Below are 24,251 nucleotides of genomic sequence, written 5' to 3' on the forward strand. Positions count from 1 at the left end.
ATTAAAGAGTATTCAAACCAGACAGGTTATATATTAGGATGTTTTATGTTACAAAGCCTACTCGCTCTGGATAAGAGCGTCTGCTAAATGACTAAATGTACTTGGTTGGAATCATCCACACTCATGATTCATCGTCACTGGGTCTATAGCGCCATCTAGCTGAAAAAACTGTAAACTACAACTCCTTTGTGCCCTCGGTGTCTGTTAAACTATAATGACCTACTGTAATAGAATGGGTTACTTCATTTGTGTGTTTCTCTCTTTCTTTATTGTCCCCTGCATGTTTTGAAGAGTTGGCCCTCTTGTTTTCTTTCTCTCTGATGCATTTTCTCTGTGAGTCACTTGCAAGGATACACACAAGAAATCTCACTGAATATAAAAATGGTAGGTTGCCCTGCCCTACCCCAAAAAAAATCTACAAAATAAAAAATGATTTCTGAAACTACAGCTGTGACACGTCAGACAGCTTGGATGTAAATAAAGAAGCGTTCGCCAAAGTTTGTAAATGCCATAAAGTCTCAGTTGTCTTTGTGTTGTGGAAGAGACTGTCGAATGTCAATATTCTGATTACATTAGTTATCAGAGCAGTAGTATTTAGCTCCAACACGCAGCTAATAACACCCTTATTCTGCAGCATATGATTTACATCATGTTGACTGTATGTGTGACAGATACTCTTACTTCAGGTAATACTGCTGACAGACTGCTGAAGGTCATCCAGTACACCAGAGTTGCAGGCTTCTAGCTTGAGCTAGAGATTCCTTGGAGATGGCAGACAGGCGATTTATTGTTGACTGGCTTCCACCCCAAAGAAACAGGTGGAGGCTTTTCCTCTGGCGGCCAGCGCTGTAATGAAGCCTGTGACCTCAATGATTTTTACCTCAGAAAGAGCCTCTTTCACTCCCCCCTCCACCTCCTCCCCACCCTCACCTCCACCTCCTGAAGTTGGAAATGACAACTTTCTTGGAGGAGCTGAGGGAGTGGGGGGAGTAGTTTCGCCCCTGTGTGTAATCCTCATTCCCCTGGTCAAGGACAAGGTTGTGAAGTGGCTCATTCAGCTCCTGCACCCACCCTGCTGTGGGGTGGGCGAACCCTCCAAACTCCTCTTGGACCTGGGCCAGGTGGACCAGAGCCACACCCCCCCCCCCCCCCTGCAGCCTCGCTGTGCTCAACCGAGCCCCCCCCCCAAAACACATGTGTACAGAACTGCCAGCCAGAATCCAAGGAGGCCCTGTTAAGGGGGTGGAGAAGGACTTGATTTAACATGAGAAACTGAAGCAAGCAGCTCTGGTACAAACTGTACCCTCCCTAGGCAGACAGCCTGGGAGAGTACAGAACACTGGGCTGCATATGACAAGGTGAATAACTGCTGGAATGTACAGGCTTCTTCCAGTCCTTTCACGTTCCTGCAGCGATGGTTTGAAGTGAACCCTTTGCTAGATTTGAAGAGTAAAGAGAAGCTGGGATATATAATATATAAACATGTGGATGCATGTAAGGTCTCGGTCGTCCTGGCTTCTTTTGACTGGGAGAGAGAGAGAGAATACAATGACTCAGCTAAACCCTGAACAGAAGTAGGACTGGAGGACGTGAGCCAGGGGACATTCAGCTGTCTTTAATGACACGGCACTAAAAACAGACGGGAAACAGGTAGACAGTCGATGGCTTCTGTTTAATCCCAGTAGAACTAACAGAATAAACGCCTCACAGACTATAATCAATAAGATCGACACAATCATGAAGGAAGACATATGGCTCAAGGTCCCCCCCCCCCCGTTTTCTTTCGTTTTTTCTATCAAGGCAACACATATTGGTGCTGTCACTCACGGTCAATGCTGTTCATTGTTCATTCAGCAGCAGGAAAAACAGCACCTGGACTCCAAACCCCAGGGTCTCTCTGGAATGGGAGCTCTCTGTAGAGTTCTGTCCAGGGGTGGGCCCTTTTGTCCATAAGCCTTAAAAAGGCTCGTAGTAGTTCCATGTTTCACTCTAGGGCCAGATCAGGCAGATAACTAGCCCCCGACTGCAGCACAGGAAGCAAAGTTTCACTTTTAGATCATCCAAACAGGGTCATACAGACAGAAGGCAGCTTATCTCCCTCAGAGTGTGTGTGTGTGTGTGTGTGTGTGGTGCTCCACCTCTAGGTGCTGTTGGCCTGCTCCTGCTCGAACAGAGCCATGGCCAGGTGAGAGCGCGAGGCTAGGCCCTCCAGGTTGCTAAGGACACAGCGGTGGTAGATGTCCTCGCTGAAGCGTGGGTTACACTCCCTCCTCACGTGCTTCTGCACCAGCGCGGGCTCCACGGCCCGGAACACATGCAGCCCCGAGTAGCGCACGAAGATCTCGTACACGTCCATGCTCTCCAGCAGCTCGTCGTTGTCCAGGATGTCGGCGGCCATCTTGGTGCGGGCGGCCATGTAGTCGGCGTTGTAGAAGCAGGCCTCCTCGAAGACGTGGCGATCGAAGCGCCCGTCGCGGAGCGCCTCGGAGGAGAAGGAGGAGGAGGGGGCCGAGGGAGGCTGGTCGCGGTAGACGATGGCGGGGCTGAACTCCTGGAAGTGGATGGGGAAGAACACCTGCCAGTTGCTGATGGCGTTCATGCGGCAGCGGTTGAGGAAGTCGGCGTTGACCTCGGTCCACACGCTGGCCAGGAAGAAGAGCGTGTCCACTGGGTGCTTCTTGGAGATGATGTCCATCAGCTTCACCTGGGACAAGGGAAACACATTTTGGTCTTATTTTCCTTGATACATAACTCCTTAACCGGTTAATAACATAATAATACATAATAATCTCTCAGAATATGAGACTAGTGACTCAAAATCTGCTTATTTTGGTGGTTTAGAGATTAGCCGATAACAGGTTAGCCAATGTGGACCGATACCTGTGAAGGCACCTCCGTCTTCACGCTGATCCAGGGGATCTTCACGTCTCCGTAGCGCTTCTCCACCTCCCCGATCATGGCCTTGACGCCCGCGAACACGTCGGCCTGGCTGACGCGCTGCGCGTCGAAGGGGTCGTACACAAACAGGAAGGTGAGCAGCACGTTGTCGTGGGTGTCCAGCGTGTTCATGACGTACATGTCCAGGAAGTTCCCCACGTAGTCCTGCTCGCGGGCCGTGACGGGCAGGATAACCTGCACCCGCGTGGCCTCTGTCACGTACGGCATGGGGATGATCTCGATGGAGCTGAGGGGGCGGAGGAGGCTGACCCGCTTGCTGATCACCTGGCTGTGACCCTTCTGGGTGTAGGCCTCCAGGGCCAGGTCCAACACGTACTCCATGCCCCGCGTGGGGTCGAAGCGCCGGTACCCGTTGAGCAGACGGCGCTTGCGGAAGCGGAGCTGGGGCTGGTAGCGCTCGTTGAGGCGCTCCACGGCCGTCTCCAGGACGGCGGTGACATCCGCCCGGTCGGCCCCCCGGAGCTCGCACTTGGGGGAGCTGTCGGAGCAGGCGTAGATGTGCTCCTCGGTGAAGTACTCCCAGTTGATGACCTCGAAGCGGGTCTTGGGCGTGAAGGGGGGGTTGACCCCGATGGGCCAGGTGGCCCCTGCCTTCCCCTCAGGAGTCAGATCACTGAGGTTGTTAATCTGGACCTGACCACACACACAACCTCAATCAGACACGTTTTATACAGTGTGTACACTATAATTGTTGATACATATAACATCTTATAAATAAGGCAATTTGGATCAAATGTATTCAGTGGAATGTGATAAGAGGGATTCAGACCGTGATGAAAGTGATTGTGATTGTTATGATGGGTCACCTGCAGCTGCTGGATCTGCAGGTAGGTCCAGTCCAGCTCGATCTGGCTGAAGCGTTTGTGCAGGCGGTACATGAGGCTGGGCTCAGACACGGGGTGCACTGTGAAGGCATTCTTGAACTGGACGCTGTCCTCGCGTTCCGGGTCAGCGTTCTTCCCCAGCTCAAAGTACCGATACGTCATCTCCTGTGGAACGAGGGGCAAACAGGATTGGGGGGGGGGCAAAGTAGCCAAGTGTCACAAAAGGAATCATGACGTATACAGTTTTGGATAACTTTTTTGGCCATCTACATCTGATCCTGACTTATTAGGCAAAAACCTATATAACATATTCTGTCTTCTCTGTCGTTAAGTATTGGTCACAGCTCTACTATCCTCTATCTCTTCTGTAGCTGAGTGTTGATGGTACCTGGTGCACCTCCACACAGCTCAGACCCAGGAAGTCGATGATGCAGCGCCCGAGCCACTCGTCGGGCCTGACGCTCAGGATGTCGTTCCGGCAGGTGTCCAGGTGAGGCTGCAGGCGGGCCAGGAGGCTGCGTGAGAGCAGGTAGCCGTACCCGCCGTGGCAGTACTTCGTCTTCTCCTCGCCGCCTATGAACTCCTCGGCCCGGCCCATGTAGACGTCCTGGCCGGCGCTCAGGTGCCCCACCAGCTCCGCCAGGCGCTCTGCCTGGATGTAGGTGTCGTCCTGGGCCAGGTAGAACCAGTCGTAGTCGGAGCCGTAGTTCTGGTGGAGGTGGCGAACCGTCTCGTACATCAGCCAGACGGGGCGGTCGTCGCCATGGGCGACCACGGTCATGCCGTGGGGTATTTTGGTGCTGCGGAGGCCGGTGAAGAAGAAGGTGCGGTGGAAGTGGTGGGCCACGGTGCGGTTCACCGCCACGGCCAGCGTGCCGAGGGTGGCCCGCGAGCTCAGCACGCCCACCAGGAGGCGCTCTCGGATGCCCAGCTCTGTGTGGATGTAGCGGGTCCTGCCAGGCACAGAGGGGGAGGCGTCAGAGACAGCGGTTCAGGGACTTCAGTTAAATCAAACACCTTATTCTCATTTTTGGCTGTAGTAATTTGTCATCCAGACACGTTTGGAATGGAGAATTTAACTAAACAAATACTTAAAACTAATATAGGAAATTGTGTATGGGTGCATTGTGTCCTCTTTTGACCAGATGGCTGGGTAGGTCACTAAGTTCATCACAGGACCCCTGGACTTACCACTAATTCTACAGGAGTTTAAGATTTAGGACGGAATTATCAGGCTTTTTATAATTTACACGATTTTTTGGACAATGGCAGAATATTTGGAGGGTAAAATCATAAAGGGTCCACCTGAACCTCCTGGCTTTCTAGAGAACAGTAAATAAACAGGTTTAATGGTGGGGTCTTCTTCAGATGCTAGGCTAATTATAACTGCCCTAGCTAATAATCAGCTTTAGACGGTAGCTCAGAGAGAAGTAAGGCAATGGGATTATAAAACCATGTTCTTTTTCAACAAATAAATGAAATGTAAAAAGTCAGCAAAGCAGTATGTTTGTTTTTTTTACCATCTAATGTCACAAATCTTGAAATTGCTTCATCCACTTACAGTAACAGTATCTAGCTTTAGGCACACATGTGGGTATACATGTGTGCCTAAAGATAGATACTGTAAGTACCATGTAGGAGATGGGGGCATTGTGTGGGGGATAAACGCATAGGCCTAAGTCTATTAAATCCCTGGGAATAAATCAGACCAAGAGAGGTGCATCTGTGATGCATCTGCAGGGCTCATCATTCAAATATCAACAAAGAATTTGGCAATGCGGGTTCCTGTGTTGCATTAGTGTTCAGTGAAATTCCATTCCATATCCCAGCAACTGCCTCAGTGAAAACTATCTTCACAGACTGGCTCGTCTACAGTGTTGGGACTGGATGTTGAGAGTAGTTGTCCTAGTTGTGTATCCAAACATACTCGGCCACTCACTCCACTCACCTGAGGACTTTTTTGTGGGGTTTGTTGGGATCCTTATGATAAGGCACAATTCGTGGTTGGAAGTCCTCATTACCACCATCATCCCTGCTGTCACCTTCTGGGTCTCCCCTATGGCTGCCCAGGAAAAGACCCCCATTGCCCAGCTCATCCACACAGGAGTCATCTGTGTCCCCCTGTGTCCAGGAGACCATCAGTAGACTCAGGCTGCATCCCAAAGAGAGGCCCAGGATGAGGGGCAGCGCAGGCCTGAACACGGCCAGAAAGGATGAGAGGCGCATAGTCCTGGCTGGATTTCAGTATGCAGTTAGGTTAGTTGGGTGTTACCAGTGTGTATCTCTCTAAAAGAGAATTAATGTCCAAGAACATGGGTTGACCCTTCAGATTCCTTGATACTTTATGTTTTGAATTTATTCTGCTACCAATGACGGTAAAAAGCTAATGTGACATTCTTCGTCTTGAAAAAAAAGTTCTATAATAATTTCAACTTCACTTAATAACTGCAGCCTTAAACAAATGCCACCATTCAATGGCTAAGACTCTTGCACCTTGCAAATAAAATCCAGTTCCAAAAGCCAATACCACAGTAATAGAGGTCTACAATTAGTGCGAATTATGTATGCTCTATACTGTATTACTTTCACAACAAAATGATTGGTTTGGCAGAAATACGCTAGCTAAAGCTAGCTAGTTAGCAGCAGCTATAGCCTACAATTCCAAGACACGACGGATGATGGCGAGTAAGGTTTGCCAATTGGAAAATACAATGCCTATTGCAGTCACCAATACTATTTATACTTCCTACAGATAACACATTCACAGCAAACGCTTGTCACAGACTAGTAAGCAAGCTAACTATGATTTTATATCCTTTGTTGTGTCTGAACACTCAGGTTCCAGCAAGGCTGAACTAGGCAAAGCCAAAAGACGTCTTCATCTTTGAGAAAGCAGTTGACGACATCCATGTTCTTCTGATCGTAAAACACTCTCCTGAAGGCGACAGCGTCAGACACAAAACATTGATTGTCAATAATTTCGTAAAGTAATGTCCGCTAACATGATTCGGTCAGTTGAAGCTAGCTTGCTAGTTGCTAGCAATATCCATGTTGATGCAGCTTCTTCACATCACATTACCACTAACTTCCTCAAATGCATAGCTTTGTTTTTAACGGCAACATCAAGTAAACAATTACTTGATAGCCATTCAAACGAATTAATTAGGTAAGATCCCTGGTTCAAGAAAAGCTTCAGTTACTGATGAAAACCATTCTGCTGCATGGTGTGCATTACATCCACCGGCTGGGAAGTTTAATTGCGCTCCTGCTTGGGTGGCCAGTACAGTAGTGGGCAAAAGCAAAACCTGGCAGACACGTCATCATCTAACCGTTTTCAAGGGTCCAGAAAGAATATACTGTAGCTATTTATGATTGAAAAACGGAGGCTTTTATTTTGAACCTTATGTCCTCTATACTTCAAAGAAGTTAAAGTATAACTTGCTATTATATGAACAAGAATCTTTTTTTTTCTGTCAATTCTGTCTGTATGTTAAGGTCCCAAATGATATGATGCAATTCAATAAGGGAAACGTTGGAGCACATTCCATAACTTTCTTTACACTCATTATCCATATCGGTTATTATGTTGTATGTTTTGTAATTACCTTCCCTATTATTGTAATTACAGAGGCAGTCTGGCAGAGGTACATTCTCACCGCCCCATGCCAAATATGGTCTGTCTGCTGACAGAAAGTCAGAGTGGCATCCACCCGGCAAAAAAGTGAACACACTGCCTCACCGCTCTAGTGTGAACAAACACCGTCAGAACCTGACAGTAAGGTGAGTTAGAAAAACCTTTAAATGTTTTAAACGACGATGTGTAAAAAATATATTTATTGTGACCCTAGCGGTTATAATCTGATTTGTGTCCCGACCATGCACTACAATCTCAATAAATGTTAGACACTAGAAAGCTAGCTCGAGCCATTAATGGAGCTGGAAACATCTAATCCAAGCCATGCTATTTTACCAAATAATGAAAGGATAGTTCTGCTACACAGACCTAGACATTATGTTTTGTTGGGGAAGACTAACACTTATTTTATTTTCAAAACACAAGATGACTAGTATTGCCATGGTGCCAGCCTATGTCTAGCTAGCTGATTTGCAGTGTGCGTATGTACCGCCATAACTAAAGCTAACTGTACTGCTGCGCTGTTATCAGGCCATGTAATTACACCTCAAGTCGCTGCGCTTGCTTAGTTTGAAGTCAACTGCGGCATATTGTTCATACCATGCGGAACTGATCAATTTACACATTTTATCAGGTGAAAAAACGGCCTGATATAAATCAAATCAAATTTATTTGTATAGCCCTTTTTACACGCAAGCATGTCACAGAGGGCTTCACATATGCCCATAGAACTGCCCCTCAACCAACCTAAACCCTCAAGGAAGACAAGGAAAAACTCCCAAAAAACTCTCAACAGGAGAAAAAAATGGAAGAAACCTTGGGAGTAGCAATTCAGAGAGGGATCCCCTCCTCCAGAGACTGTTGGTGAGAGAGAGGAGCAGAACACAGGCTAAACATAGTCATACAGTGTCGATGGGTTTTTAAAACACCAAAATCCATATATAATGTGTATCCCCTCTGTAACTTTTGCTAGAAAAGAGCAGACATCTCCATATTATCTCAGGTTGTTCATTGTGACCAAAAGAACACAGAAAATAACACACATGGAAGGACAGACCCTTTGCATGTTCGGGAGGGGGGTACACATTATATCAGGTGAAATAATGTGTATCCCCCCTGTAACTCATATGGTAGACAGCAAACGCTACAGAGGGGATACATTACATTTACATTACATTACAGTAACAAAAGTTACAGAAGGGATACACATTATATCAGGTGAAAAAACGGCCTGTGTGAAGCCGCAGGATCTGCGGCCAGGGGATGCAAATCCTGGCGGGGGTAAGTGCCTTGGCACGACATTTTGCAGTATCGCACACCCCTACTCAACATACAGTAAAGTAGAGCTATCTTTGACAACAAGAGTTATTGTTGGGCCACTGGCAACATTGTCTCCCTCAGTGTTTATCCCCAAACAGTGTTATGTTCACCAGAAACTCAGTCAATGCACCATTTACTATTTTTACATGGAAAATGTGTTCACCCCAGGTTCAGATGTGTGTAGCTCATTAAGTGTCTGCTTTCATTGACTCTAGTTTTCCCTCCAGCAACAATGCCGTCAGATTTGGCCAAGAAGAAGGCAGTGAAGAAGAAGGAGGCTGCCAAGGCTCGCCAGCGCACCAAGAAACCGGACGAGATGAGCGAGGAGAGTGAACAAACGGAAAACCAGGAGACCGGAGCAGAGAGTAATGGTGAGAGAAAAAAGTATGTAGATCATTCAAATGATTCACTAATCATCTGCAGCAATTACTAGCATTTGTTCCATGGGTCAGTGTGTGTGTGTACAGTATCTATGTGGCTTGGATCGGGTGGAGGTGTCCAGTAGCCATGCTTTCTAACACTAACTTGAAATTTGCGCCCAATAGTCAACAAGACTATTCTGATTGGCAGGGGTGGCTGGCCTGGCTCAGGAACTGGATGAGTTTGAGCTGAGGAGGACAGAGGCGCGTGCGGTGACGGGGGTGCTGGCATCTCACCCCAACAGCACTGATGTCCACATCAGCAGCCTTTCACTCACTTTCCACGGGCAGGAGTTGCTTAGCGACACCAGCCTGGAGCTCAACTCTGGACGACGCTATGGCCTCATCGGACTCAACGGCACGGGTACTTTGGTGTTAACGGTTTCGTGTTTTTGGTTTGATCCCCCACCTTTGACAATTGAACATGAGCTGTGAGCTGTGTCCATCCGATTAAATAACACACACTCCCGAATAGAGGGCGTGTGTATAATAGCTGATAGTGAGCTATCATGCAGATAATATCACTATCATGAGTCATGGGTTTTCTTCATGTATTCGTGTGGCGTGCCTGTGTGTGTGGTATGGGATACAGGGAAGTCCATGCTGTTGTCGGCCATTGGTCACAGAGAGATCCCCATCCCCGAGCACATAGACATCTACCACCTGACCCGGGAAATGGCGCCCAGTGACAAGACGGCCCTGCAGTGTGTAATGGAGGTGGACCAGGAGAGGATCATGCTGGAGAAGGAGGCAGAGAGACTGGCTCATGAAGACTGTGAGTTAAAGCGTCATCACCGTGGAACAGTACTTTTTTTTAAACGTCTGCCAGATCAATGTACATGGTTGTATTTTAAACTACATTGTCCCTGCAAAACGAAGTAGGAGAACTTGAATGGAAAACTCTGACATGATGAAGAACACTATTGTTACATATATACGGTTAGTCATATGGTGGACATGGTCTTGACAACCACCCTACAGTGTACCGCTTGTCAGCATTGTGTGACACACGTATCTCGGGGTCAGATGGCTGAGCGGTTAGGGAATCGGGCTATTAATCAGAAGGTTGCCGGTTCGATTCCCGGCCGTGAAAAATGACGATGTGTCCTTGGGCAAGGCACTTCACCCTACTTTCCGCGGGGGGGAATGTCCCTGTACTTACTGTAAGTCGCTCTGGATAAGCTCGTCTGCTAAATAACTAAAATGTAAATGTCTCTCCCTCTCTGGAGCCCAGCGGAGTGTGAGAAGCTGATGGAGCTGTATGAGCGCCTGGAGGAGCTGGATGCAGACAAGGCAGAGGTGCGGGCCTCCAGGATCCTCCACGGCCTGGGCTTCAGCGCCTCCATGCAGCACAAGAAGCTCCAGGACTTCAGTGGAGGCTGGAGGATGAGGGTGGCTCTGGCCAGGTAGGAGGAAAGATGGTGTACTCAGGGGGAACAGATTTCTCTGGAGGCCTGAGGAAAGTGGTACTGAGTCAAAACTTTTTTTCCAAAACCTTTTTTCAAAAACCTTTTTTCAAAAACGTTTTCCAAACCTTTAGAACCTTTTTTCCAAACCTTTTTCTAAAACCTTTAGAAACGTTTTTAGTACAGCCACAACAATAATTGTGCCAGCCCCAACATGAAACAAGCAAGACAATTGTGTATTCTATTGTGTATGTATTCACATGAGCCCCACGACTGTATGGATTACTAAAATTGTGTTGCAAATAACCTAGACCCATGTCAGAATGTCAAAATGCAAAAACACAAGAAATTACATTTTGGGACAAGTCAGGTTCAGTTTGGGACTTTTAATTTTGCACTTCGAGATGGTACTGGGACAGTGACGAAAAAAGTTAGTTGCGAGCCCTGACAAACCGTCCAGACTCCAATTATTACTTTTAAGCTCCGCTTTTCAGTTGAAAAAATTCACACTGTACAGTGTAACCTGAGCTATGTGAATGTGATGTTCTCTCTAAATGTACCTTCTGATACTCTTAATTGGTAAGATTAGGCTGTCTGTACCCTAAGCTCTATACCGACACAGTACCAGTACAGATGATCAGTCACTATCCCATTCATGGAGCACAAAGAGAGACTTTTACCAAGTGTAGATCTCAGAGAATGGAACAGAAATCGATTAACATTTGAAATAGAACATCCTATCAAGTTGCTTGTGTCCTGTCCTGAGTGTGTCTCTGGCTTCCCCCAGGGCCCTGTTCATCAAGCCCTTCATGTTGCTGCTGGACGAGCCCACCAATCACCTGGACCTGGACGCCTGTGTGTGGCTGGAGGAGGAGCTCAAGGCGTAAGTCTGTCGCTCGCTCAGCAGCTGCTCTCGTGTTCGGGACCCCTGGGAGAGAGGCCTGGGCAATCTCCACACCAACGGTTGGGTATTTTAAATGTGAAATATTAATGAGTTGAATCAGTCGGATAACATTTGACTCAATCCAGCCTACTCTGGGTGTGTGTGTTTCTTTGGTCAACCGCCAATATGCAGAATGTTCTGGGTTCTTTTGTGTGATTATCCGTGTTCGTGTCATCCATTTTGAGTGTTCCTTGTTCCCCTATCAGGTTCAAGCGAATCCTTGTGCTCATCTCTCACTCTCAAGACTTCCTGAACGGTGTGTGCACCAACATAATCCACCTGCATCAGAGGAAGCTAAAATGCTACACAGTAAGACCTCTGTGGTTGCACCATATATGGCCGCCTGCTTCACCGTGCGTCTTGCTCTCTACCGGGGGTCTCGTTCTGGGGGGGTGTCTCTTCATTTGGATGACAGAGCGTGTCTATTTTGAATGGCAGGGTAATTACGACCAGTACATAAAGACCAGGGAGGAGCTAGAGGAGAACCAGATGAAGCGTTTCAACTGGGAACAGGACCAGATATCACACATGAAGGTGAAGGCCGCCACCCCGTGGCTACAATATGTATTACACTGCGATACATTACGCTGATGCACTCTGACAAGGTTGTCAACACTGAGGGCTTATATCCGACACTCTTTCTCATTCTCTTGCTTTATCTGTGTAATTATCGCTCTCTCATGCACTCCCCGCTCCTTCTGTGTTCTTCTCTGGGTAGAACTACATCGCCAGGTTTGGTCATGGCTCTGCTAAGTTGGCCAGACAGGCGCAGAGCAAAGAGAAGACTCTGCAGAAGATGGTGGCCTCAGGCCTGACTGAACGAGTAGTGAATGACAAGGCAAGAGACCCTCATCCAGCCAGCAACTCATCTGGGTGGACACCAATGAACACACCCGATCTCGTTCATGACATCTCGTGAAGCTAAAGGCAGTGTCTCCCTATAGCGATGTACCATAACCTCTTCTCTGCCTCTCCTCCTCCCTCAGACTCTGTCACTGTATTTTCCTCCCTGTGGGAAGATTCCTCCTCCGGTTATCATGGTTCAGAACGTCAGCTTCCAGTACAGCGACAACACTGTGAGTAGGGGTGCGTTTGGGGAGTCTGTTTGGGTCGCCACACCCATCACCAGGGACGGAGCACCTAGACTGTATGTTCTCCCGCCACATCCACCTGTCTTATGAACTGTGGTTCACTGTTATGAAATGCTGTAAGGGGAATCAAGATTGACTGAAACAAACCTCTCTCTTATGTCTCATCCCAGCCTCACATATACAATAATCTGGAGTTTGGTATCGATCTGGACACACGAGTGGCCCTGGTGGGGCCCAATGGGGCGGGGAAGTCCACACTGCTCAAACTGCTTATGGGAGAGGTAGGAGGGCCAGCGGCACTAGAGCAAAACAGTTTAGTTCACCTGTAAGGATCCCTTCTCGGAGGTTGTGTATGAACAGTGGGGTATGCTCCCTTTGTCTCTCCCCTGGTGTCCCCAGCTCCTTCCCACTGATGGCATGATCAGGAAACACTCTCACGTGAAGATTGGGAGATATCACCAGGTGGGAACAGCACTGACACGGCCGTACACACATGATTTACCGCAGTTTGCAGTAGCTATGTGCTTTGTTAATCAGTTCCTGCCTCTTCATCACTGAGACCAGAAGCGTGTTTCTCCTGCCCGGCACAGCGGCATGTCGTGATGTCGAGTGTTGACCTTCACTGTAGATGATAGACCCTCTCAGTAACCTCAGGACCCCTCTGGTCTGCAGCACCTCACAGAGCAGCTGGACCTGGACCTGTCTCCTCTGGAGTACATGATGAAGTGCTACCCCGAGATCAAGGAGAAGGAGGAGATGAGGAAGATCATCGGCCGCTACGGCTTGACTGGAAAACAACAGGTGAGGATTTGATTTGGTTTGACCTTGATGTGTAACCAGGAATAACTTCCACCGAGGAGCCACCTAGGTGACACAAAGCCTTTTGTAATAGGGCAGCGTCAGCTATTGTTACAGTTTGTGTATTTTGTATGTAGTTTGATCTTTTTCTTTTCCTCGGTTCTCAAGGTGAGCCCTATCAGGAATCTGTCTGACGGTCAGAAGTGTCGTGTGTGCTTTTCCTGGCTGGCCTGGCAGAACCCCCACATGCTGTTCCTGGACGAGCCCACCAATCACCTGGACATCGAGACTATCGATGCCCTGGCGGACGCCATCAACGAGTTTGAGGGCGGTATGATGCTGGTCAGCCACGACTTCAGACTCATCCAGCAGGTGAGCAACCTTCCCCTTTCCTGGTTGTTTTGTTTCTAAAAGAGAATATTAAGTAAAGAAATGTTTAAGGTTTTGTTTTTAAAAGGTGGCTACTATATGCTTGAAGAATGTAACCTCTTTCTCCCCCCCCTAGGTGGCACAAGAGATCTGGGTGTGTGAGAAGCAGACCATCACCAAGTGGAACAGGGACATTCTGGCTTATAAAGAGCACTTGAAATCCAAGATTGATAAGACAACACATGATATCTAGAACCTCCTACCTTCCATTTGTGACACTTTGCCTCAAACTTCCTGGACATGGATATGTCAGGGATTCTGCTTTGTGAAACATCTGACAGTACTCAGCTGTAGCGGCACTCTGATTGGCTGATGTAGCATCTCAATGCATTATGGGATGCTTTTGGGTATACTGGCATCAGAAAAAATATTTTGTATTTTTCAAAAACAAGTTACATTTGATTTAAAAAAAAGCTTTCAGGTCAAATTGTATAATATTTAAAAGTACATTTCCCTACCCATATGAAAGATATTTTGCCTTGTCTTTTTATTTAACTATATGTACTTGATATAATGGTTTGTCTGAATAAATCTATTTGCAATGGGGTATTTACAGTTGCTTTGATTATTATGATGTGCATGAAACAAACTAAACATTCAAAACAGTATTTATTTCTTCTGCATTTGCCTTTGAAAATGTACAGTGCTCTTATCCAAAACCATTTACATTTTGGGGAAAAATAAACTGTCCAGTATTTTTACATCTCTGTAAACATAAGAGAAGCAAAACTCAATTTCATATTACAGAAGGTGCATTGGTGCTCATGAACCCAGCCACTCATGCAATATGCATCATGGCCAACTGTCGACCAACACATCGAGCAACTCCTACCACAAGGGTATGCTTAAGATATCCAGTTGTAATGGAATTTATTTTCAAATGGACTTAAGTGTTACGGATTACAAGCAGAGTCTAACAGGAAAAACGAGGTTGAATGGACGTTAACTGTCTGGCATAGAACACATCCCCCTCACTGGAGCTGCCAGGTCTGAGGGGTTACAACTGTTTTACTGACTGAATTCTGAAGGGAAGTATTTGACATTCTAGTTAACATGCTGTGGTACATACATGGTACACACCTGGTTGTTTCATATAGTTGCCCTGCTTTAAGACATTTCATGCATACGTGTCGGCCACTTTCTGGATCTATGTGGCACGATCAAGTGGGAGGATGACATCATGTCATCATGTCATCATGACATCATGTCATCATGTCATCATGTCATCATGACATCAGCGGTTTGGGGGTTTGATACATGGGTTCAGGTGTAATGCATGTATAATATCTGCAGAGGCTAAAGTCAGGGGACGCAAGGCTGTGTGCTAAAGACGCCAGAGCGGGTGTGCCACTAGCTGATGGGTTGTCTAGCTGATGGGTTGTCTAGCTGATGGGTTGTCTAGCTGATGCCTTGTCTAGCTGATGCCTTGTCTAGCTGATGCCTTGTCTAGCTGATGCCTTGTCTAGCTGATGCCTTGTCTAGCTGGGTGACAGACTGTCGTGTTGGAAGCAGGTGATTCTGTCAGCAGGATACTGAATAGATCACACTGAATTAAAAACGTTTGTTTGGTCTGTATGTTTGGGTAGTGGCCATCTGTGGTTCTCCATGTGTGTGGCTCTAATAAGTCTTGTGTGTGTGTGTGTGACAGTGTGGTAGGCTGCTGGGGAGGGGGGCTGAGCGCGCTGTCCAAGTCTCACTGGGCGTCGTCGTCGGAGACCTGGTCGGGGGGGATGACCGTTGTGTTGCTGGCGCGGATGCTGGTGATGTGTGGGCAGGAGGAGATGAGGTTGGCGATGCCCAACAGTGTCACGCCAGAGCTGTCCAGGTTCACCTGGCTCAGGTTCATACGCTTCAGGTACTTCAGACCTGAGGACCACAACAAACGACCATGAGCTGAAGCTGGTAGTCGTTCATTCCTGTGCTCCATTCTGCTCGAGCCTGGTGTCAAACAGAACGGATGGCCAGGAAGTGTGTGTGTGTGCGTGATCTTACCATGGTCAGTGATGCGTGTGCGGCTGAGGTTGAGCTTCAGCAGCTGGGAGCAGTTGACCAGACCTCTCCTCACCACCGTGTCCCCCACCTGGGTACTGGCTAGCCCCAACACCTGAGAAGAACACACCAGCGCATACGCCTGTTCAAACACTCTTATTCAATAACATGTGTTCCAACAAAGCAATGTTTGTCCTCCTCTGATTAACCTGCTGTACCTAGCTACAGGAGGTGTGGCAGACAGGTATGGTGTGTGTGTGTGTTAGTATAGGGTGTGTGTGTGTGTGTGTGTGGGGGGGGGGGGGGGGGGGGGGGGCTCACCTGCAGGTGTGGCAGACAGGTGTGGTGTGTGTGTGTGTTTGTATAGGGAGTGTGTGTGCGTGTGTGGGGGTAGGGGCTCACCTGCAGGTGCGGCAGACAGGTGACCAGAGCAGCCACGCCCCTGCTGGTAACGGCCGTGCGGTCCAGACAGAGCTCCAGCAGCTCCTGCAGACACCTCAGAGAGGGCAGCCCCGCGTCTGTCACCTGGGTGTTACTGAGGGACAGCTTCTTCAGCCTGGGAAACACGTACACAACACACACACACCGCGAGTAGTTAGTCACTGTGACAGGCCGACCAATAATGCACACAAGTATTTGAAGAGATTTCAAATAGCATTTTGCACCAAGGTTTAAAAGCTACTTAGAGATATGTAATGTAGCTGCAGAGGCCATGTTGATGATGAGTAAGCTACCATAGAGGGGTGGGGTTTACCTGGTCATGGATGCCAGCTCAGAGACTCCCTGGTCAGTGACGTGTGTGTAGTCGGTCAGGTCCAGCTCTGAGAGGAGAGACAGCCTGGAGAGGAAGTGCAGCCCACTGTCTGTCACTGAGTGGCGCCCAGGAAGGGTGAGCTGGGTCAGCTTAAGACCTAGGAAGACAAAACAAACTCACCCTCAAAAAACACTCATCATTACAGTTGTATGCAATTGGTTTCTAATACACACCCGCACACACAGCTAAAAACAGAGCGACTTACCCGAGATGATCTGAAGGGCGTGGTTGCCGTCAGCAACGGGGATGCCGGCCAGGCTGAGGGAAGAGAGAGAGGAGTGGGTTGCCAGGTTCTCCAGGGAATCCTCCCTCACGCCGGTGCCATCCAGGTAAAGGGTCTGCAGGCAGGCCAGCTGTGCCAGGGCAGACACATCGCTCACCTGAGGGAGGAGCAGGGTTGAAGAGAATGACAGAACACAAAAGACATTTTTAAACGGTGAACCTTGTAGATTTATTGTCACTTAAAAGGAGAGCGAGGCAGAGCATGAGAGAGACAGGGACAGAGAGGGAATTACAGAAAGAGGAAACACAGAGGAAGCAGGGGTGTGTGTGTGTGTGTGGAGGGGCCTACCTTGGTGTGTTTGATGCTGAGCAGTCGCAGCTGTGGAGTGCAGGCGGGCAGCACTGCCAGGGTAGCCTCCGTCACAGACGTCTGGTTCAGACTGAGCTGGGAGAGTGATGACGGGGCTGACTGAAGATACAGCACCATTCCGACATCGCTTACTTTGGTCTGGTCCAGGGACAGGAAGCACAGGCTCTTCAGGCCTGTGGGAGAGACAGAATCCAATGCATACCATCTGTTTAATGTCAGACTCAATCTCTAGAAAGGAGGTTCCAGGACTCTAAATGAAAGCAGGCAAGCATCTCAGTACACTTGAGACAGAGCTGAAAGATAGTGAGAGAGAGATAAAGACAGGAGAAGACAGCAGATGAAGGGCACCTGCTCACCTGTGATATGCTGCAGACAGGAGTCTGTCAGCTTGCTGCAGGAGGCCAGGTTCAGGTGCTGCAGTTTGACCAGACAGGGAAGGAATGACAGACCAGCATCTACATGGGAGAAACACAGCCAGCCAGGGCCCTCAGTGTCATACTCATACAGACCTCAAAACAATCATGTAATAGCAACAATAATAGGTTTGCTTCAAACTCCATGGTGCCAGACAAAACCAATCAAGCCCAGATAAGAAATAGACTGAACGACGAGTGGTGCAGGTGAAGGTTTTTGCCGTACCGGTGATGAGGGGTGAGCTAACGAGGCTCAGGTGCTTCAATGCTGTGAAGGCGCGGAGCTGCCGCAGCAGTTCGTTGGTAGAGTAAGGGTAGCAGTTGAGGACAAACTTCTGCAGCGGGCAGCCAAAGAACAGCTCCAAGGTCCGGGGCCGCAGCAGCCTCTCACGAGACATGTGGCTGAGCAGCAGTTCGGCCAGCTCTGGGGTCAGGCACGACAGGCTGCTGCTGTACTGCATGCTGGGAGCTGAGAGACAGAGGGAGGGGGAGAGACAGAAATTAGTGGAAGGGAGAGGAATTTGGCAGGGACCGGATAAGGAGAAAAACAAGGAAGAAGAGAGATGGAGGTATTAAATTAGATATTAAATGTTAAGCTTTAGATCTCCCCGTCTTTAACTTAAGGGATGGAATGACATGGCAGTCTGACCTGTCATGAGGTGCACGGTAGCCCTGGTGGCCATGACGCAAAGGGAGGGGACGCTGGGTGTCCTGAAAGGCCTCTTGGGGGGTGACGGGTGCCCCTGGGAGGCTTGGGGGTCGTCCTGGTGGGCAGCTCTCTGGAGACGCTCCACTGCAGCCTGGCCAGCCGCCCCAGGCACCACCCTGCCTCCAGCCCCCTCTGGCTCTACGGCCTGCTCCATTGCTGCCTCCCTGGAACACACACACACACACACAGAGTAGGTACACAAGCATTGTATATGCACACACACACACCCTCAGAAGAATCTATTGCTGAGTTTACAGATAGTAACACCATTGACTCAACATATACTGGCCCATGTCATTGGCATGAGATGATCATGTTTCTTCCAATCTCAGCCTAACTCTACGTGACAGCTTCACAGGGAGTGCTGACCTGAGTCGGTTCCCCTGGTCGGGCCAGTGGTGCCGGGGCTCAAACCCAACACGCACTCGGTTCTCCGGGAAGAACGGCAATCGAGGCATACCTGTGGAAACCACACAGTTACTCTAAGTGGAAATGGAAAGACAAAAAAAAGGTATTTGAATTGCATTGCTGTAAGAATGATAAAATCTGGATATATGTACTACCATAGATGGAGATTTGTAATACAAAGTCAATACTTGTTCAAAAACCAACAAACAGTCATACAGTCAGAACTACAGGAGCTTTTTTCTGATTGGCCAGTCCATGCAGTGTAAACCAGTGTATTTGGGCCAGATGAGGACATTCACCTATTTCCTAACCCAAGCATGTAACAGGTTTCTCACAGTTAGAGAGGAGGGAGAGGACATATCCAACATGTTCCTGGCCCACTTGAGTGGAACAAGTGGCACAGTGAGGTATTTGTGCAGGACAGAATGCACCAATGCCAGTGAAAGTGCAGGTGGGGCTACTGCAGGAATCCCTTGGTGTAGCTAGCAGAACTGGAGCTGCTCCAGGAATCCCATAACCGTGGAGTATACAAGCCCTGAGAGAATGAGAGGTCATCTGTGTCTGACAGCTGGGAACAACGAGTTTTGGGAGAGGCTGACAACTGGAGACACGAGGTAAAGGAGAGGGAGGGGGAGGAAAGCGAGCAGGGAAAAGAGGAAGGGGGTGGAGAGAGGAAGGGGAAGCTGGTAACCAATCATAGACAGACGGGGGCGGTACCATTCAGGAGGAGGGCTGGATCTTGCTGTTCCTCGGGTTGCTCGTCATCGTCAGAGCTGGCGGCCCCCTCAGCATCCCCCGGAACCAGCTTGTTGCCAGGCCCTGTCCACCACAAACCTCAGCATGAACACCAAGGATCAATTCAGCTGCCCATCCAACCGCCTGCATTTAACTCAATAAACTTGTAACGGTGAACTAATGGGTTGTTATTGAAAAAAGAGTCTCTGCTGAGAGCATCACAGTAGGATTGCTTATAATCAACAGTACTTCATATGTGGATGTCTCCCTAGTCCTCAGGTGCCATGGTAACCCTTACCCCAAAAGTGGGAGGGGCCAGTCAGTGGGGGGCCCACCCCAGGGATTCCTGCGTAGCCCACTGCCTCCTCCCACAACTGTTGGGGGAGGGGTGGGGGAAGGGCAGGCTCTTCCCCCATCTCCTGGACCGGGACCTGTGGTGGGAGAGGAGGGAGGTTGGGTGGAGTCACCACCTCTTCCACCGCCGCCTGACTCAACGAGAGTGGAGCGGCGGGGCTGGCCGGGTCCTGGGGTGTCTCTGGAGGCGTGGTCTGGATGCAGAGTGCGGCATTGGGGGTGAGGCCCAGAGAGTGCAGGGAGCAGGCCAGCTCCGCCTCGCCGAAGCGCTTGCGCGGGAATCCCTGGAGGAGGGAGAATGAGGGCAGGGAGGGGTGGCGGCCAGAGATGTGCTCCATCACGCTGCGCAGGGGGGCGTCTGCAGGGAAACGCTCTCTCATGGACTCCCCAGAGGGCAGACGAATCTAAGGACACACAACGTACAACAACTTAACATAATACAACTTACCACAACGATGCCAAGCAACCCAGCATTTGGACTGCAGTCAGTTTTTTCCCCTCTAGTCAATCAGATTCATTCCTGTACAGTTATAGTCCAAGAATGTCTTTGGAGGAGGACCAGGCTTACCATGAGGATGCAGTTGTTGTCAAGGCTGGTCTGAGTCCTGCCCCCCAGCTTCTGACCCTGGCTGTCAGAAGGAGAGGGGTCTGTGGGGGTGCCTGGCTGGGTTTTCTCCAGCAGGGTCCTCCGGTCATCCGCTATTCGCTTCAGCACCAGCTCTCGCTCCTGGTGGATCAGAGATTAGAAGTGTGATGACAGTGTGATACCAGGTAACAAAAAGAACCAGGGGTTAAACAGTGTGCTGTGTTAAAACACATTAATGAATCTAACTGCTTACCCCACTAACGCCAAATACTCTAAGTCTTTCAATAAAACATGCCTAAAGATCCAGCACAACCAGGCCAAGGCCCTGCTAACCTGTTTCTTGTGCCTCCTCTCGCTGCGGGCCTCCTGGGCCACACGCTGCCTCTGCTGCTCCTGGAAGTCACTCTTGTCCTGCCTGATACGGGACTCCAGCGGCGGGGGCTCTGCAGCTGGGGGGGAGGGGAGCGGGTGGCCCAGGACCAGAGACGGGCCTGCACGAAGGCCAAAGACAATTGAGTGAATACAGATTGTAAACAAGGGGCAGATTCATCAATGGAGTAGTAAGACCTAAGTGTTTGTGCAATGTTTTTCTTTTTAGAGTGAAGAGAATATTCTGTCAATGCTGCTGGAGAATAAGTATGTCAACTTTGGTTTTGCTTTGTGCTCTTGCCAGTAAGCATTTTTTAGGAAAAGTACATGAAAAAATACATAACGAGCTTGGAAAACAATAGCTTACAGTAATTACATAACGCCTTCTGCACACAGGACCTCTTTGTCAGTAAATGGAATGGCGGCCAAAATGTTTTCACCAATTTCTTAGCAGTGTTTCAGTGATCCTACCTCCAACGTCGGAGGGCTCCGTGCGTGACGTGCTTGGGGGGCATTGTGTCCCTGTATCTTTGGGAGGGTTGAAAGCAGAAAACGCTGTTTGGACCGGCTGGGCGGGGTGCTTCACCAGTTTGTGCCTCAGACTTTCTCCTTGGAGAAGCCTGTATGAAAAAGAGATGATACCGAAACGCTTTCACATAACACATTTGACATGTTCAGTTATAATCAGTGTCATTCACAACTAAATACATATTGTATTTCAAACACTGACCCTTTATAATCCCTCTAGTAGTTTAACTCAGGACTGTGTTTAGAGTTTGGAAAGACTCACCACTCAGCTGCTTCTGGTACAGCGAAGTGTCCTGCCTGCACAGCTGACTGGATCTGCTCTTCTGTGAAGCCCATTTCACACAGGGTACGGAAGAATTCCCCGATAGTCTGCAACAATAACAAGATAAAATGCCAAGGCAGGGGGAAAGGACGGCGTGTCGACGTGAACTGAACCACATCAATGGGGGAAAGCCATAGAGCCAGCAAAAGTGTACCCTTGTACACCCCCCCCCCCCCCCCCCTAAAATACTACTGTATTTCGCCAATGCTCACAAAGGTAGAGCTAGCTAATGTTAGCTAATAAGCTACATGCAAAGATGCAACTGATGAAATTAATGAGGAATTTCTACTTGACTTCATTGTGCAAAAATACAAGCATGGGGAGCTAGCGTAATTTCCAAAAGAGCTGAACAAAGGGAATGACAGTGCCCCGTTTCACTTGTTTTGCTAGCTAGCATGACCCTCAGATAGCTTTAGGATGACTAACGTTGGCTGAACAAGCAACGTTCGCTTACTTTGGAGACGCTCGTTTTGTATCCACAGTTAGGGCCAGTTATATAGCGGCCGTATAGGACTTACACACAAAAAGCACGTTTTACATGTCTGATTAAATAAAAATAAATAATCAAAGATATTTAATAGAACTCGTTTATTATCTTAATCTCCGTTGTTAAGTCTCTCATTTAATATTTTTCTTTGTTCGCTAGCTCATCCCTGAATCAGTTACTCCTGCTAGGCTAGCACTACGTACTTCGGTAGAACGCCTTAGCTTAAAGCAGATACCCCTTACAAGCGCTGCTTAAGTTAGCTTGCTACGTTAGCAGTAGTGTTAGCAAGATAACGTTAGCTTGTCTTGTAGGAGGCTATTTGTCATGATAACTTTCTTCTTACCGGAGTGGAATCCATGATGTGTGATTTCTTTAGGAAGAGATGACTGATGATGATATCTAATGTTAGATACACTTTTAGTTTTGCTCTAGCTACTATACAATTTCCTTGGCTTTCATTATCTCTTAAAAATGCTTCCGAGTCCAATTGCCTGTTGTTGTACTGGCCAAACTGCGATTTGACAGAAGTCAAAATAAGCCTATCAAATAGCTGACAGCGAATGGAAAACGCCCACAAGAATTCCAAGCACACATCAGACAAGCTTGTGGCAACAATATGCAAATACAACTAGGCCTGTCTAACAAACGTTATTGTTTTACCAAACAGTTACAAAGCTATAGTCAATATGAACAATATGTCCATGTTTCTTCCTCGACACATTCCTTGATTACAGTCATGACCACAGCCAGGGCAGTCCCACTTCTTAACACGCTGACAATAATTAAGCTACCTCGAAATAACAATTCAGTAAGTATTTAAAATAGTCTTGAAACGCAGGACCTGACATGTATTTGTTGAAGACAGAAGTGTACCTACCAACTTATATAGAAGATGCATACTGTACTTGCATATAAGCAGTTATTTAACAGTTAATAAGCTTTCACAAACCAATAGATAACATTCCGCTACCAACTGTTACCAAACGGGGGAGCCATATCACCTCTACAGTAGTAGGAGCCAAAAATGTAAAGAATTGGGGACTACGCACGCGCTGCTTTTAGCAACCACTTCCACGAGATAGCGGGAGATGCGGCAAGAGTTGGGGTAAGAAGTATCCAGAACTAACGATGAGTTGGCACATTTATAATGTTTATGAAATGTCAACGTTGAGAATAATATTATTTAAATCATATGGAACCCACACGGAGGGCATAAGGTACTTTCTTTTCCCCCCCAAGCGACTGTCACTTGACATGGATGGAGTATACTCAAGGGGGTCTGCTGACCGGGATTTGCTAGCCAGGAAGTGTTAACGGTAACATTTACAGAAACAGAAAATGACAGTTGGGCGGTTTTGATGTCGGTTACGAGAGGATCCCCAGTATATACAATAACTCAACAACGGTAGCGTGAGCTGGCTGTACAAGCTAGTAGTACTTTAAGCTGTTGTCTGATTCAATTCGAGTCAAATGACTAGCCATGTGTTGAATCAGATCCCCGACCATAGCTAAGACGGGGAAGGATGACAACGCTGCTCATTTATCAGTTATCATGATTGATCAAAGCAGGGTCTCCTGTAACCATCACAGTAACTTTTCCAGATTGAATATATCGAAAAGGCTAGTCGTATCAATGTGGGGGTGTGGTCAGGGAGAGCGAAGTAACGTTACGTCCATTCATTCTTTTGTTAAGCAATAGACTCATCTGTTTCTAACCTGTTTACTTAAGAGTTCGTCTGCATTTGTACTCTCAAATGGTTGCTGGGTCTACAACGGCTTCACCTAGGAAATACATATTTATATTAAACCAGATTTTTCATCATAGACTGACTGGGAAAAGCAAAACACGCATTTATTTGCCAAGCCTCCGTTTATGAAGGCTAAAAAACCTGTCACAATTCCTGCCAGGATGGAAAGAGTACAGGATATTCCTGTTTAGCCCTCCAGTGTCGATAACCCATTTTCATCCCCCTCCATAAGCTTTGAGAAAGCACTACCACACGGAGTCCTCGTGGAATGCTGCAGAGCTTTGTACTTACCTGAGTTTATCATCCCGAACTGGCGTTAGCAACCAGTACTGGTTAACCATCAGATGAGAATACTGGCAAGGTAATCTTAAGGAT

General features: G+C 48.1%; 3 protein-coding genes across 6 annotated transcripts; 1 reads left to right on the top strand and 2 right to left on the bottom strand.

The window, feature by feature from the left end:
• Positions 1-1,595: 1,595 nt before the first annotated feature.
• chpf2 (chondroitin polymerizing factor 2) lies at positions 1,596-7,023 on the bottom strand. Of its 2 annotated transcripts, XM_067252125.1 has the most exons (6): positions 5,731-7,023; positions 4,171-4,735; positions 3,765-3,947; positions 2,881-3,591; positions 2,139-2,704; positions 1,779-2,023 (listed from the first exon to the last, which is right to left on the bottom strand). In XM_067252125.1, the coding sequence occupies exons 1-5, from the start codon at positions 6,006-6,008 to the stop codon at positions 2,141-2,143; spliced, it is 2,301 nt and encodes a 766-aa protein (XP_067108226.1). In that variant the 5' UTR covers positions 6,009-7,023; the 3' UTR covers positions 1,779-2,023; positions 2,139-2,140. The 2 variants fall into 2 exon arrangements, with proteins under 2 accessions (XP_067108225.1, XP_067108226.1); XM_067252124.1 differs by having other exon boundaries at positions 1,596-2,704.
• Positions 7,024-7,485: 462 nt separating this feature from the next.
• Positions 7,486-14,362, top strand: abcf2b (ATP-binding cassette, sub-family F (GCN20), member 2b). 3 transcript variants are annotated; one of them, XM_067251545.1, is made up of 15 exons: positions 7,486-7,562; positions 8,964-9,107; positions 9,307-9,519; positions 9,748-9,930; positions 10,390-10,561; positions 11,349-11,444; positions 11,711-11,813; positions 11,943-12,038; positions 12,223-12,342; positions 12,491-12,580; positions 12,766-12,876; positions 12,995-13,057; positions 13,268-13,396; positions 13,562-13,765; positions 13,899-14,362. In XM_067251545.1, exons 2-15 carry the CDS (start codon positions 8,969-8,971, stop codon positions 14,013-14,015), a joined length of 1,836 nt encoding a protein of 611 aa, XP_067107646.1. In that variant the 5' UTR covers positions 7,486-7,562; positions 8,964-8,968; the 3' UTR covers positions 14,016-14,362. The 3 variants fall into 3 exon arrangements, with proteins under 3 accessions (XP_067107646.1, XP_067107647.1, XP_067107648.1); XM_067251546.1 differs by having other exon boundaries at positions 7,531-7,562; positions 8,952-9,107; XM_067251547.1 differs by lacking the exon at positions 7,486-7,562 and having other exon boundaries at positions 9,046-9,120.
• A 50-nt stretch (positions 14,363-14,412) lies between these two features.
• On the bottom strand, positions 14,413-22,623 carry si:ch73-173p19.1 (uncharacterized). The gene is made up of 17 exons (XM_067251544.1): positions 22,472-22,623; positions 21,582-21,688; positions 21,263-21,411; positions 20,756-20,913; positions 20,405-20,563; positions 19,781-20,240; positions 19,465-19,566; positions 18,709-18,799; positions 18,280-18,503; positions 17,857-18,099; positions 17,574-17,672; positions 17,197-17,390; positions 16,831-17,005; positions 16,566-16,722; positions 16,214-16,367; positions 15,815-15,926; positions 14,413-15,688 (listed from the first exon to the last, which is right to left on the bottom strand). The coding sequence occupies exons 1-17, from the start codon at positions 22,484-22,486 to the stop codon at positions 15,516-15,518; spliced, it is 2,772 nt and encodes a 923-aa protein (XP_067107645.1). The 5' UTR covers positions 22,487-22,623; the 3' UTR covers positions 14,413-15,515.
• Positions 22,624-24,251: the final 1,628 nt, after the last annotated feature.

The sequence above is a fragment of the Osmerus mordax genome, chromosome 15 (assembly GCF_038355195.1).
Source record: "Osmerus mordax isolate fOsmMor3 chromosome 15, fOsmMor3.pri, whole genome shotgun sequence".
NCBI lineage: Eukaryota > Metazoa > Chordata > Actinopteri > Osmeriformes > Osmeridae > Osmerus > Osmerus mordax.

What these genes read in the sequence shown, in the direction of transcription:
- chpf2 (XM_067252124.1), bottom strand. Translation starts at nt 6,008, where the DNA reads ATGCGCCTCTCATCCTTTCTGGCCGTGTTCAGGCCTGCGCTGCCCCTC. An exon ending in CCCCACAAAAAAGTCCTCAG is followed by an intron (nt 4,736 to 5,730) that starts GTGAGTGGAGTG and finishes TGTGCCTGGCAG; the next exon opens with GACCCGCTACATCCACACAG. An exon ending in TGCAGATCCAGCAGCTGCAG is followed by an intron (nt 3,592 to 3,764) that starts GTGACCCATCAT and finishes GTGTGTGGTCAG; the next exon opens with GTCCAGATTAACAACCTCAG.
- abcf2b (XM_067251545.1), top strand. Translation starts at nt 8,969, where the DNA reads ATGCCGTCAGATTTGGCCAAGAAGAAGGCAGTGAAGAAGAAGGAGGCT. An exon ending in GGAAGCTAAAATGCTACACA is followed by an intron (nt 11,814 to 11,942) that starts GTAAGACCTCTG and finishes TTTGAATGGCAG; the next exon opens with GGTAATTACGACCAGTACAT. An exon ending in AGATTGGGAGATATCACCAG is followed by an intron (nt 13,058 to 13,267) that starts GTGGGAACAGCA and finishes TCTGGTCTGCAG; the next exon opens with CACCTCACAGAGCAGCTGGA.
- si:ch73-173p19.1 (XM_067251544.1), bottom strand. An exon ending in CTGTCTGCAGCATATCACAG is followed by an intron (nt 17,391 to 17,573) that starts GTGAGCAGGTGC and finishes TCTCTCCCACAG; the next exon opens with GCCTGAAGAGCCTGTGCTTC. An exon ending in CGCCCTTCAGATCATCTCGG is followed by an intron (nt 16,723 to 16,830) that starts GTAAGTCGCTCT and finishes TTGTCTTCCTAG; the next exon opens with GTCTTAAGCTGACCCAGCTC.